The sequence below is a fragment of the Gracilinanus agilis genome, chromosome 1 (genome assembly GCF_016433145.1).
Source record: "Gracilinanus agilis isolate LMUSP501 chromosome 1, AgileGrace, whole genome shotgun sequence".
Lineage (NCBI taxonomy): Eukaryota > Metazoa > Chordata > Mammalia > Didelphimorphia > Didelphidae > Gracilinanus > Gracilinanus agilis.
Window position 1 is genome coordinate 558,806,987 of NC_058130.1, and position 15,803 is coordinate 558,822,789.

The following is a 15,803-nucleotide window of genomic DNA, read 5'->3' on the forward strand; positions in this document are numbered from 1 at the left end:
TCTGTCTCTCTCTCTCTCTCCCCCCCCCCTCCACCCCCCAGTCTCTTCTATCAAACATTGGTTACTGGCTCTCTTTATTGTTACAAGGTGGAAGGAACCTTAGAAGTCATCTTATCTAACCTAGGTGGTAGAGTGAAGAGAGTGCCAGATCTGGAGTCAGAAAGACCTGAGTTCAAATCCAGCCTCAGATACTTACCAGCTGGGTGACCCTGGGCAAAGTCATTTAACCCTGTTTTCTTCAGTTTCTTCTATAAAATGAGCTGGAGCAAGACATGGCAGGCTATACTAGTATCTTTGCCAAGAAAACCCCAAATGAGGTCCTAAAGAGTCTGATACAGTTGAAAAAGACTAAACAAAAATCTAGTCTTTAAATTTTGCAGTTGAGGAAAACTGAGGCCTGTGTCTTAAGTGGCTCACCCAAGTTAATGAAGGCTAAAGCTAAGGTGTGAACCAGCTCCTTTACTTCCAAACCAAGCCCTTTTCCTACTATTTCTTTCTATAATCCTTTCCTATACTGGATAAGCAACACTTTGGTACATAATTTGCTTTTTTCTAATATTGTATTCTATTCATCAGTATATAATGCTGTTATTATACTGTCTTATTTACTTACTATTTCACATGAATATATCTTATCTTCTCAATTAGATTGAAGGACCCTTGTGGACAGGACTATGTGTCATTTTAACTCAATTCAAGCCTCAATTATTTTATTAAATGTTTGTTATAGAAAAACATTATTATAAGCTACAAGCCATATATTAGTCCTAGCCACCATCTTTACCTTTGTATATCAAAAATTTTCAGTTCAGCACATTGAGATTTCCCATCCCTCCAAGAGGATTTATCTCTGATTGCATAGTGGAAATAAATGATAAAAATAGTATTCATTCATGGAAATTTATTTTATAATCTGTTTTGTTCACATGTGCTATCCTGTCAAGTGAAGTATATTTGTGTTCTCCTTGCCTACTGTTATGTGGAGCAGCAGAAATAGGGATTACCAAGAAATGGTTGACATTTCGTGTTGGATAGTGCCAGTTAAGACGGTATACAGCAAGCAGAATCTTTGTGTGTGTGATTTAAAGGCTAACTTTTCTGGAAGAAAGGAATGAAATAGTGACTTTTGCAGTCTTTCTTTTTATTTGAAAATGGATCATATTTTCACTTCTATTCCCACATAAATGTTTCTTTTATGGAATCTCTGTGGCATTCCCTATGTGCATAATTGTTCAGAGAAACAGGATTTGACAGGGTGTCTTGGGTACAGGAGTGGGAGTACTGTGAAGTAAAAAGGAAGGAGCTGAAATGGTATTAAGGCAAAAGTAATGTGTTCATATTAGGGGGTGGGGAGATTCCTTCTCTAATGAGTGAGGTGAATTGTTCCTATGCTTTGTCCCAGATATTGCTTTGTCCTCAGTTATCTTAAATATGAACATTAAAAATACTATTTTTCTAATAGGTAATAAGATTTTGATCAATTCAGCAAACATGACTTAAGCATATACTATGGGTTAGTAACTCTTTGAAGCACCAGGGTAGATGAGACACAGTCCCTGCACACACTGGACTTACAATCAACCAATGTTATTATTAAGATTATTGTTAGCAATTATTATTAAGATCCCTACACTGATGAATGTAATACTCAAAATTAAATAAGTGCACCAAAAAGTTGCAATATAGTTATTTGAAGTCCACAGGAGAAGGTCATTATGGGATGGGCAAATCAGAGAAGCTTCCACAGAGAAGAATAGAATTCACTAAGCAAAGAAGGGAGGGGTAAACATAGAGAATAACTTAAGCAGTACCACAAATATGAGGGAACACAGGGCATGTTTAGAAATTAGAAAGCCATTCATTTTGCTAATGTATAGAGTATATTTCAGAACAGAATCAGAATTGTTGAACATAGGTGCCTTAGAAATGTATACTGAATTAAATAATATGAGAAAAGGTTGAGTCTGTTATAAAAATGCAAGTTTAAAGCCCTCTAGTAGTTGTGAAGATCCTGAGTGCCAAGCAGTAAAGACACAAAACTGAACCCATAGGAACTATGAGTTGCTCTGTCCCTACACAGGCTCTTTGGATCTCTAGGCCACCTTTAGAGCTCTCACTTCTGCACGGACAAACCATATATTTCATCCATTGTGGGTTTGTGGACCAGGAAGCATAGTGAAGCTTCCTCTGTCCCCCAAGGTAACTGAGGCATATGAGAGTGACAGAAGGAAAAGGAGTTATAGGAGGAAATAGTGGTTCTGTGATGCTGTGAGTCTCATTTGACTCAAATTTCAAAATTATACTGACTTTGTACAAAGTGGTATCTTGCTACCAGGGTGCACTGATTAAACTATAGTGTTCTAGGATGGAACCAAAACCTCTTGTCAGCTCCTTGACTGAAATACTTTAAAATCCTGAGAGGAAATATTAAGTGAGATTGGAAAATTGTAAATTGTTGATTTCCTGTAGTTAATCAGAAGAAACTTAAATTTGCAACTATAGAAAACAGCAAAGGACATGGTCCATTTTGATAATTGTTTTTTGCATTGTCATTAACATAGATTCTAAAAAACAGTTCTGAGCAGTTTTACAAAGGAGGTAGTTGATGAAATCAGAGGAAATAAAGAAATTATAAATAATAAAGTTAGACAGTGGCAAAAATGACACTTCCTGAGCAGCCTTTTAGTTTGATGTTTGCCACAGATATAGAACGAAATAGTACAGGCTGAAAATTATTCTAATAAAGTTTATTAACTAGTTCTAGAATCAATAAGGAATTGAATATTCAGTTTAAATATAAACTAATCAGCCTTTCTAAATCTGAGCTTTAAAAAGATCTATTCAAAAACAGGTAATGCCTCAGAGTTTTCTGTACTTTACCTGAACAATTTGATGTTATACATGCACACACATACATGTATGTGTGTAAGAGTGTGTGTATGTATAAACTAAACTCTGGAACTGAAAAAATTTGCAGTAACATTTGTTTCAAAAAGTTAATATACAAGACCTTCAGTTTGTGTAAAAACAGAAGGTATGCATTCTGAAGATATTTGACAACTATCAACTCTGAGCAAACTTCTTTAGAGTAGATATTAGAGAGTAAAGAAGTGTTGCTATCATTAACAATAATCATTTCTTTATGGCTTATTTTTTGGTTGACTTCAATTATTTCTTATTCTAAAACAAGTGAAAAACATTAATAACTAAATATCAAAGTTTCGTTCCCCTTGATAATTCCAGTTTAGCATCAGTTGTGATTTAAATGGAAAGATGGTCATAAATATGGCAGAACTATAAGCCAGACTACTAGCAGTGATTAGTAAGGAAAAGATCAAAGGTCAAGTTCCATTTTTTTCTTAATTTACCTTTAAGAATTTTATCTTAATTATCTACTATTTAAAGGTTAAAAATGTAAATGGCTTTTGCTTAGAAAATCAAAATGCAATTTATCATCTATAAAGAGTTTTAGTATTATATTTGGAGTTACATATTTTGATGGTCAAGAAAGGAAAGAAACTGAATATTATGTTTAAAGGAGAAAAATACTCCAGTACCAGAGATATACAATTTAATATTATATCCACTGTTGAGTTAACATACTTGTTAACCTTAAACCTACAGCTCCTTTTAAAGATCTATACTTTGATAGGATTTTATGAAGTCTATTATGCTTAAATTACTATTTAGCCACCATTCAATACCTACTAATAGTTTTTGTTTTAACATATTGCCTAAAAGGATCACTTCCAACTCAAGTTTTCTGAGGCTCAATTCTGGTAAGAAGATGATCATATAGTTTTGAAGCTTATTTGAGTAAAGTACAATTGTGGATAGGCTCTATCTAGAAGGAAGGAACACCGTTTTACCTGTAGAACAAGGGAAGAAGAGCCTAAGTAGAAGGAACCTCATTACCTCCATGTTGACATCTAAATTTTATTCAATGTACTTTTTTCTGAATAAGCACTAAACACAGATTCTAACTTTTTAGCAATAATGATCATGGGGGAATGGGCAACGAGGACTGTACCTCATAAATAATCCCTTTTGTATAACTTCTAGTTTTTGTGAGCTGCTGAGAATACTGAGGGGTTTACAAAGCCAAGATATGTCTGAGTTGAGACCTGAACTTAGGTCTTCCTGGATTTGAAGTCATAACTCTAGCCACTATGGAACACTATCTTTCTTAGTAATAAGAATTAGAATAACTGGCATTTAGATAATACTTTATGGTGGGCATTGCACTTCTTGAATACATTATCTCATAGCTTCACAACATCCAGTGAGGTAAGAACTAGATATTATTATATCCATTTTTTGGTTATGGAAACATAATAATAACTAATATTTACAGTTTCCTAATATTAAAATCTTTCATGTAAGCTTGATTTCTACAGTCAATTATGATTTCAAGGTAAATATGATTTGATTATGGTCAAATCTCCTTTGACCTGCAACAACAACCTTGTAAGATGTGTTGTTAATATGCCCATTTTGAAGATAAGAAAATTGATGCTGATAGAAATTACATAATTTGCCTATGATCACAGCTGGCAAGTGCCAGGGACAGAATTTGGAACCCTGGTATCTACTGACTGAAAACATGGCTCTTTCACTATATTGCATTTTCTCTTGTATGAACCTATCACAGAATCCAATCTACTTATTAAAATGGCTATTCATCAGCCCAGATATTTGAAGCTAGAATGAGCATTAGAGGCCATTGAATCCAACCTTTTTTATTTTTAGCTAAGGAAACTGAGGCTCAAATAGATTAAAATATTTAGGATGTTTCTAACTAAAGAGGATATTAAAATACTGAAGTTAATGTCCTTCACTTATATAGAAAAAAAAACTAAGTCATAGTTCTCCATCTCCAAAACCAGTTATCTTTCTATTGCTTTTTCAAAAATATAAATGCAATATTATGTAATAAGTACATTGAAAACATGCAAACAAAGTTGGCACATTAGCAATAATGATCCTAACTACTATCTTCCATGATTGGAAGGAAGGAAGGCTCAAATTTACACAGAAGATTACATACAGCTATTATGTTTAAAATTATTTTAAAATTGTTTATTTTTTCTGCACTTATTTTTTGTACTTGATAAAAGTGACATCAGTTCTTTTGAATCAGAATGAGGAATATATTGCATATTATCTGCCAATTTGAGTTGAACTATTTCAGAGCACTCTATCAGCATTAGAGTAACCATGCTTTTCTTCCAAAATAAACTTGTCATGCTAGTTAAAAAGTAATCGCCTTCAGATTTACCCAAGCTACATAATATATTGCACATATTATTAATAATTTTTCTTAACTATTTTAAGCATGATATTTCTAAATTAACAAGATATTAGATGTAAAAATACTTTGAAAAAGTGCCATTAGCTGTTAAACAATTTTTGTGCTACCAATATATAACACTATTTTTCAGTAATGCTAGTGACTACATCAAGTCTCCTTCCCACCCCAGCTCCCCATGCCTTTGAAGAATCTGCCAGTGTCATAGCTCAAGTGCTCTGCCATTTCAAGGGTGCATCATGTAAAAAATACATATAATTTGTTATCTTCACTAGTTTAAAGTTAAATGAAGAGGAACATTAAATGATTTTGAATTTTTTTTTTCTATCTACTCTTTTTTTCTCTCTCTGCTCCCAAATGTGTGAAAATGAGGTCTGGTCTTAACTAAAGATCATCCTTTCCATCTCATATAGGCAATGAGATTTGTTTTGGTTTGTTTTTGTTCGCATTTGTTGATAAACTAAATTAAAATGCCCTTCCTGCTCTATTTCCTGAATGTTGAACAAGTTCATTTAGGATGTTAATCCAGCAGTGCAAATAGGATTTAATTATATCTCTAGCACTGGATTTTTTAATGTAGTTTTCAGAATGTCTTTCTTTTTCAGAGTGAAATAAATTTGGTATAGCAGGGTCTCCCATGCCTTTGTCCCCAATGTAAACTCATAACCTTTTTGATGTTTTCTTGTGGGGGGAGGGTGTTACTGCTAATAACAAAGTCAAGAGTCAAAGAGTAAAGTTTCCCTTCTAGATTCCAATCCTTTTCTCTCTTTTTTCATTTAGCTCTTTCAAGAAGGAAAATTGTATCCAAGTACTAATGCAGTCTAAGAATTAGCAAAGGCTTTTTAGATCTTTGCAATTTAAGGAATGAAGTAAGATTTAAGGACATTAACAGAGTAGAAATTCTGATTCAAGCTATTCTTAATTAGTTTTTTTTTTTTTTACAATAACTAGATCAGGTGCGGGGACATTAGGTTAAATGGCAGCTGAAAGTTTCGGATAGGGAGAGACCAAGGGAGAGGAAATGAAAGCAGATGGCCAGGGGAGACAACAGTGGAGCCTTGGAAAGTAACTGGAGGAAGCAGCAATTAAAGACACTAGTAAAATTTTAGGGTTTGACCCTCTTTTTCTTCTCTTTTCCCTTATGTCGTCCCTGGGGCAAACTGATTCATAAGGATGGAATGACTATGAAGTGGGAATAGATGGGAGAAGAACACAATAGAATAGGGAGCTCCTATTTTAAGTGATCATTGAATGATATAGACAACAAACACTTTAGGATATAATAACCTGGAACTTGCCCTTCAATTTTCCATCTTGTACTTGAGGGAGGATATTCTGTGGCATGCTGTAAGCTCTTTTCCATTTGCAAACCAGAAACCTAGAAAACTGTTCTATTGGGGAGTAGAATATCTAATTGACTCCATAATCTGAAGAACTAAGTTCAAATCCTACTAGTATCACCATTTTCTAGTGTGGAAGGGTCAGTATGCTTCCTCTTTAATATCCTACCTTAGAGAAAAGATGCTTATTGCTGTTGCTATTGGTGGACAGATTCATAATTCCCATGGTGGATTCTGTATATTTTGTATGTATCATTTATAGCTTTGAATAATGTTCATGATTCTATGGTTCTAATCTCATTTTTCTCTTAAGGACCTCTACTATTCTAGATTCATTTTGTTGAGTAAAATATAATATGAAAAATATTTATAAATTATTTTACTGGTTAAATCACCTAATTTTCTGTAATTGCAGAAAGAGAAATCTATAGATCCACCTTTCCTCTAAAATTAGGAAAATAAATTATTTTTTAAAATTCTTTAGTATAATTGCTTATATTATGCAGGTGCTGAGAAGCCATATGGTATGATAGAGAAAGGGATGACTTTGAAGTTAGGGAGACCCAGATTCAGGGCCTACCTCTGATTCATACTAGCAGTATAACCATGGGAAAATCACTTGACCTCTGAGAGAATTGCCTGGGTCATCACTAGAGTATAGCATAAGGAAAAGGCCAGTTGCTGATCTCCCTCAGCATAGCAATATGGAGAGAGTTTCCGTGCTCTTAAGTTCTCTAAAACTAGCCCCTGCCCTCCACACCCAAATGCAATTGGTATTCATGCTATGACCACTCATTTAGAGTGAGTAGATAAATACTGGCTTGGTTCATTTTTGCTACTTAAAAATGGATTAAATAATTCAATATTCTAAGAAGTAATATTTTCATTGTTTTTTCTTCTATTTATTTCTTTTGCAATCACTGTAATCCATTTTCTCTACCTTGTCTGTGACATAACCGTGACTAAGATATAAAATCTAAATGACAAGAACTAAGGCAGCACCTGTAATTATAGTATATTTTTTGAACTGCTGAGGTTGAAATGTTAAGTTACTGATTATTGAGAGTCTAAAAGTTGTACTGGCAGCTGTATTTACAGTAAATGAATGCCACTAACTTTCCTTTTTTAAAATAGTGCTTTAAAATTCATATTTGCTCCTTGTAAACTTTTGGAAACAAATATTATATTCTTAAGTTTTTAAAGGATGGAAATTACATGCTCTCTAATTTGTAACTTCTAATTTTCAGGAATTCTTTGATCATGTAAAAAAGCTTTGGGATGACGAAGGAGTAAAGGCATGCTTCGAGAGGTCAAATGAATACCAACTGATTGACTGTGCACAGTAGTAAGTGTTTGTTTTTGTGAATTTACATCCAGGAGTTTAATCATGCAAAATAGATGTGAAAAATAATCATATTCATGATTTATGCTGTCTATTTAACCCTGCTCATGTTTCTTGAATGTAATACATAGGAAAAGGTGACTTTTTTATTATGGGGAATCAATAAAAATTTCTTATTTTGGGGGGATTACTGGTTAAAATCCAATAAGATCATTATCTGCATTGGGTTTGCTAACAGAAAATTCACTAACTAATACCCTGATTTTATTTACTTTTTAAATTAAGCTATTTTCCTTTCATCAAAATATTCATTATCTTTTAGTAAAGAATAATACATTTCATTTTTATAGCAGGAACTCAGACTCAGTAATTGATTTCAGTGACACTTATACCTTTAATTAAGGCATAAGATCTTTCTAAAAGAAAAAAAAATAATTATTCTTCACAACAGAAATATGAAGGGAATTCTGAATCATGAGTTTATGTTTTTTATCCCTGATGGAGGCATTATTTCATTCTTTTCTGCTATTAAAATATAAATACATTTATTTAATAACTACTAGAAAACAATGTGCTTTAGGAAGTTCTTTAATATTCAAGATGTTTTAAGTATCTTTTCTACTTTTATGCCCCAAATTTTCTTAACTGGTCCTTTTATATAACAATTTCAATAGCTACACATGTAACTTAATTTTCAAGTGCAACAAAGGCTAAATTTGGCATAATAATAAAGAGGAACAAAAGGACAGATAATCCAGAATTAACTTATGTATGTATATATTTGAATATTAATTTAATAATCAAAGAATTCATAATACTAAATAATCAAACCTCTTTTTGAAAGCCTGTTTATGAAGAACTTGGAGAAACTTCACCATCCTGCTTCCCCACTAAATTCTCTTCCTATTCCCTATTCTGTTATAAGAATGAATATTATCACCCCTCATACTGAACAGAACAATCAAGTATAACCAAATAGCGAGCATTTTTAAAGAGCATTCTAAAGATCAGTCAGGGAATGCAGAGATAAAAATGAAACTGGCCCTGCTCTCAAGGATCTTGTGTTCTAGCATATAAAGTTAAGGTGATTATTCTCTGGTGGATGGAAAAAAGAATCAAGTGTGTTAACGAAACATTTTTTCCTTTTTACACTAAGTTTAAAAGACCCTTGTGGTGTGTGAAGAGAAACCTTATAAATAATAATGTGACATAAACTCGAAACCAGATTATAGGATAAAAAAAAATATCACAATGCAAAAATTTTCACTATTGTGAAATTTATCTAGATACATTTGATTTGAAACCCAGATAAATTAGTTATAAAATAGTGCCTCTGGGAAATATGGATATTTTTCCCTGAACATAATTATAAGACATTACATGTCGTATTTCCTTTTCACTGAAATATTTCCATAAATTTCTTTTTCCTTCATAAAATGTAATTTTTACACTATTTTGACATTAGTTTTAATACAATTTTGTACAAGATATTTTTGAGATAATTTGTAGATCTAGCACACATTATTATCCATAAAGCAGTGTCTATACAAACATGAAATACAAAATCAGTATTGTGTAGTTGTTTTTTTTTTGTTTTTTTTTTTTAACGCTTACCTTCCGTCTTGGAGTCACTACTGTGTATTGGCTCCAAGGCAGAAGAGTGATAAGGGTAGGCAATGGAGGTCAAGTGACTTGCCCAGGGTCACACAGCTGGGAAGTGTCTGAGGCCAGATTTGAACCTAGGACCTCCCATCTCTAGGCCTGACTCTCAATCCACTGAGCTATCCAGCTGCCCCCAGTATTGTGTAGTTTTATATGGATGGCAAGGACTTCTCAGCCAGATATTTGTCTGAAAAAATCAAGTGAATAATAAATACACTGCCTTCAACAAATATTATTTGCAAATAACTTCTTAGCAAAAATAACATTGTTTTGGTGAGGAAGGTGAGACAGTAAGGTATGAACAGGTTACAATTATATGTTTAATCTTATTACTGCTACCTCTATCATTAAAGCAACTATTGCACCAAAGAAATAAAGGATTAGTGTACTAAAAATGCTACATCTTGGCAACTAAGGTTTAGATGACCTTGAAAATGAAAACATTTCAATCCACAGAATGTTTTAACTTATTCTCATTTTCCATCTAAAGAACACAAATAGTAAAACAAATAAAGCCAACATGATTTTATAGTTGTTTTGTAAATCATGACTGAGTTTGGGCAAGTGAGTTTCATGAGAGTCTTTTTTGTAAGCACTTTATAGATATTAATCTGGGCTCAGAGCTCTTTTCAGAGTCATGTCAGATTAATACTTTCTACTAGAGTGCAAAGTAGATCAGAACCAAGAGTTTAGATGACTTACCTACTGCCAGACAGTTAGAAGAGAGTTGAAATTGAAACTAGTTTTGGCAACCCATCTTTTGCATGTACTTCATAACTATGCTTCTAGATTAAAAATTTGCAGTGTGGTTATTCCAAATAAAACTTGAACTCTGCTCTCCTGCTAGTGTACTTTATTTTGCCCTGCCTATTGCTAAAAAGTTATTCCTTGGAGTTGCTTCCTTGGTACACCCCCAGAGAAAGCAGAACTCCTTGAAGTAGCTACAGTTCTAGTGGGCCTAGAGCCATGAGGTTGGATTTCTGGCACAAGAATACAATCCTGGGCCAGGACCTACCTTGAAAATAAATATTGAATTACCCATATGAAATGTTAAAAGGGGAAAAAATCAAAGCAAAAATAATAGTGAAAAAGTCCTCAAACATACTTAAATATGCTGTTTGTCTTCAGTTTTTGAAAACTCCTCCTTCTTCCCTATTCCTTATCTCACATCACTCAGATATATTCCCTTACTAGTACCTCCTTCATACCAAACTATAATGAAGAGGTTGCCCGTCTCCTTGTCAAGGCAATCCCTTTTGTATACACCTTTCATCCCATTCTCTCACATCTTTAGCACATTGCCCCCCTCTCATCACTTTTCCCTCTCTAATCTTTACTTATCTATTGGTTCCTTCTCTTCTCTCTACAAATTCATGTTTCCCCAATCTTTAAAAACCCTTGTATATTCCAAACATCCCCACACTATGCATTTCAGCTAAACTTGTTAAAGTTATCTACACTTGGGCTTCCACTTTCTCTTCTCTCATTTTTTTCTAAACCTTCTGCAGTCTTGCTACTGAACTCACCATTTAACTGAAATTGCTTTCCCCAAATGGTCCCTTATCAATCCCTTATTAATTATCCCTTAATTGCCAGATCTAATGACCTTTTCTCAATTTTTGTCTTTCTTGATTTCTCTCTCTCTTTGTTTTCCAAACATGGATGTCCTATAGGCATCTCATACTCAATAGATCCAAATCAAAACTCATCAACCTCCTCATATAAATCCTCACCTTTTCCCAACATCCATACTATTACTACCTGGGGCACCACAATGATTCACCCAAGCTCACAACTTCATTCTTTAACCCAATCTATTCAAACAGTTGTCAAGTCTTATCACTGCTACTTTCATTTATCTCTTATCTATATCCCCTTCTCTCCACTCTGCCTCCACTGTGGTTCAGTCTAGACTCTAGACTGTCTATCACAGTAGCCATCTGTTGATCTCCCTTCCTCATCTTTGCTGCCAAAGTGATCATCCTCAAGTAGGGGAGATCTGATTATATAATGCCTTATGCAATAAAATCTAGCAGTTCCCTGCTATTTCTAGGATTAAATGTAAAATCTTACTTGACATTTAAAGTCCTTCATAATCTAGACCCCTCTTCCATATAAGATTCTATCTGCTTCAATGGTTGCCACCCCTCGTGCCTGATATTCTCTCCCTCTTCCAACACTTACCTTCCCAAGATACACACACACACACACACACACACACACACACACACACACACACACATTATTAAATGTTTGCTATGTGCCAGGCACTATGCTAGGCACTGAAGATACAAATTAAAAACAGAGAGACAGTTTTTACTTTCAAGGAGCTTATATTCTAATTGAGAAGACAGCACACAAAAAGAAACTCAAAAGGGGTTGAACAGAAGAGTAAGGTAACCATAGAAGGGCCATGGTATCCAAGTCTGAAAATTCAGAAGCAGAGTTGGGAGTGAAATTTAGGTTGACTCTCTCTAAGATGAAATCCCTAGGAGAAATTCACCAGTGGAAAAAGAGTACCAGCATATCAGAGGTATGTTCCAGGGTGAGCTAGCAGCAGAAGTGTGATGGCATAGTCTGGAAAAACAGACATAAATTTGGGAAAACAAATGCTGGATATGAAGGCTCATGAAGGCAAGAGTGGGAGAGTAAGGATAGAGAGTACAGGTAGAAAGCTAGAAGACTTGTTCATTATCAATCAATTCATTATCAAATCATTTATTATCAATATTATAATTTTATTTATGATGGTATTGATAAAAAAAAGTAGGATTACTGATATTGAATTGGCAAATAGAACTAGAACTACATCTGAAGCATAAATTGCGCCATTGCTCATATAGTATTGAGAGGGAGGAAAAGGAGAGGTCCCTTGGGGGTTTTTTGGAATCATTGGCTAGAAAAGGGGCTTTTTTTTGACAAATTCATTATTAAGCTCTCAAATAACATAAATTTATGCCATTGATCCTATATGTAATAATTCCCCTTCCGGGTCTCAATCACTTTAGGCTACAAGGAATTGGAGGGGAGGAAAAAGGGGGAAGGAATGGTAATTAGCATCCCTTTAAAAGTGATGTAAAGAGGGTAATAGGGGTTGGGAATGCTCCTCCAAAAATCCTTTTCTGATTCCTGCAGCTCCAAGTTATCTTTCGTCTTTGGAACTCTTAGCACTTTTTATCTTACACACATTCAAATTCAGAACATATCTTCTCATTCTTACTAAATTATTATATTCTTTAGGATAGGAAATATGTCTTTCTTCTTTGCATCTTGTTTCAATACCAGATATAATTCCTTGTACATCATCAGCCTCTCAGTAATTGTCTGTTGGTTTGGGTGGAATAGAATGAGATTAGATTACTCTATCCTTTACAAATACAAAAAAAAAAATGGGAATCTGTGACCTTTTGTTTCCCAATAATAGCTCTAAAATTCATTTTTTGTGGAAAATAATCTCTTGATATAACAAAGCAAATATAAATTGTAATATGCATGTATATTTGCATTTTTTGCAGCTACATATTCAGAAACACCGAAAGGCACTTCAACCTTTTTTTTCTCATTCTTCTCTTTTTATTCTCTTTGCTCCTTCTTGATTCATTCTTCCTTTCCATTATTCCTCAGTGTTCTATGTGTGTATCATTTGTTCTGGCCATATCCCTTCTACACTTTCTAATTTCCCTTTATAAAGGATTAAACAAGGTGTCACACATAAAGAGTTGTGCAAACCTTAAAGTGCTGGATAAATGCCAACTTGTTAATAATAATATTACTGTGAGTTGTCATTTCTCATTAGAATATAAGCTCCTTGATGGCAGGTACTGTCTTAGTTATATTTATGTTTCCATCACTTAGCATAATACCTGGAACATAATAAGCAAACACTTAATCAATGCATTATCATTATCATCATATTTCCTTCACCAAAGCACAGGCCATGAATCTTCTCCATAGACCTAAGCTATTTTTTTTGTAGCAACGTGGTGTTATTTCATTGGGCGGCTGCTGCAGGAATAATGAAGCATTAAGGCATGAGCTGGCAAAGGAAACAAAAGAGGAATGAGGTTTAGGTGGACTGGAAGGGAGTGGGAGATGATGGATGTTACGTTGTGTGGGCTGTGCAAAGAGCAGAATCTTGAACTTTTTGTAACTAGGAGAAAGCCAAGAAAGTTTTTAACTAACAGATTTGTGGACAGAAAAGTAGACGATGTTAGTGTAAATGGGTAATTTTTAGTTGGACTAGAGAAGAGGAAATGTGAGTAATGAAGGCAAAGTACTATGCCAGTATAAATTTATATAGTGGCAGTGGAGAGGCAAAGGATATATTTTAAAACTGTCTCCAATTTAGAGAAAAAAGTGTCAAAATATAGCAAAATGAAAGAAGATAAGTATTGGATTAGTGCTTTTGGATAAATGTTGTTAGACCCAAATAGGTCCCTGAAGGCTACATATTAACTTAGAAAACTACAAATTAACATTACCTGTGTTGTATTATATTTTTACTTATTTTGTTAAATATTTCTCAAATATATTTTAATTGGGTTCAGGTTGCATTTAGAAGTTTTATACTATTAATGATGGGAAATCAGTAAGGAAAATGAGGGAAACTTGTTGGACCTGGCAAACAGTAAGTTACTGTTAACCTAAGCATAGTTTAATGGAATAAAACAAACAGGTTTCAGCATTCCTGCTGTCAGAAAGTTGGGATAGAAATACCTGATAAGAAGAAAGAGCAATTGTCTTAACTATTTTCCTAACTAATAAACTGCATTCTTCCCAACTGCTTTAAGAGATAGTATACAAAAAGATAGCTAGGTGATACAATGCATAAAAGACAAGATCTGGAGTGGTGAGGACCTGGGTTCAAATCTGGACTCAAATACTTCCTAGCTGTGTGATGCTGGACAAGTCATAAGTCCTTTTGCCTAATCCTTGCCCTTTTTGTCATGAAGTTATTCCTAAGACAGAAGATAAGGATTTTTTTTAAAAAGAGGTAAAATACAAAATGACGATAAATGTTGGGATTTCTTTGACTTGAGTTGCTTGATTCTCCTCTTTTCCAAAAAGAAAATAAGTGGAAAATTAGGAGAAGCCAGAAAATTTTACTTTTCAAACTTATTTAAGATCATTTCATCCCAGCCAGAGGAAATGCGTAAGAGGCCAGCCTTCCAGCTTTATCATGAACCCATTTTTGGTCAGGGAAATATTTCTGGGTAAAAAGATAGCTAGGGTTTCACTAGCACTATTTGCACATCCATGCTGATACCCCCCCCCCAAAAGAATTGTACCAGGAAGGGTGGTCGCTGGCTAAGTTGACATCTGAAGGAACAGGGAACCAAGCCAGCAGCTATAAAAAACTAAAAAGGCTAGACCTTATTCATATGTCCCTATTTTTCAGACAAAGAAATTGAAACCCGGGACACCGGAGTGACTACCACAAGGGTGGCAGGGTTGGTTAGAGGTAGAGACAGGACTGGAGCTCGGCTTCTTGACTTCCAGTCAAATGTTTCCAGGCACCTCTGCTAAATCCAATTATGTGTATACCTCATTAGTACCTAACCTTTCTAATTCTAGACCCTCCCAGTTTCTAAAATATTTGGATGAAAATAAGGAGTGAGCCAGGATAAGTGTACAGATACAGATGGTTTTGATAAGAGCTGTCCCAAGTGTTTGTTTTTTCCTTAGACTTGTTCCATATATTTCAGAGTACCTCAAGATTAATGCTTGAGATTCAAACAGTTTTGGTGGAAGCTGGCTGAAATTTTTCTGTTATTTATTTACAGTCTTATTCAGAACACTGCAGGAGTTGTTTGAGCTATTAAAGGGAAAAAGAAAAGAGCAAAGATGCAAGAGTCCAATAGTGTCATAGATTAGATGATTTAGTTCAGTAAACCAGAAAAAAAAAGTAAAGTAAAAGAAACACTTGGTTCCAATTCCATTCCTTCTAGCCTGCTTTCATTTTTACCTCTAAAACAATCCTTGTCACACTTAGATAACTTATACCTTTTTATTAGAGAAAGAAAAAGAAGAATATTCTTGGTTCAGTCTGAAAGAAGAAGAACCAGTGGGTACTTCTTTTGCACATTGCCAGCCTTATTTATCAACAATGAAATTGGTTGTATTTTAAGATTCATTGCTCCCAAATTGGTCT

At 34.2% G+C, this 15,803-nt stretch overlaps 1 protein-coding gene across 1 annotated transcript in view; it reads left to right on the forward strand.

Annotated features, from left to right (window-relative positions):
- Positions 1 to 15,803, forward strand: part of GNAL (G protein subunit alpha L) — a 248,388-nt gene that overhangs the window by 124,605 nt on the left and 107,980 nt on the right. The window contains exon 5 of the mRNA XM_044666913.1: positions 7,896 to 7,993. Coding sequence (XP_044522848.1) covers positions 7,896 to 7,993 — 98 coding nt within the window. The remainder of the gene's footprint in view (positions 1 to 7,895; positions 7,994 to 15,803) is intronic.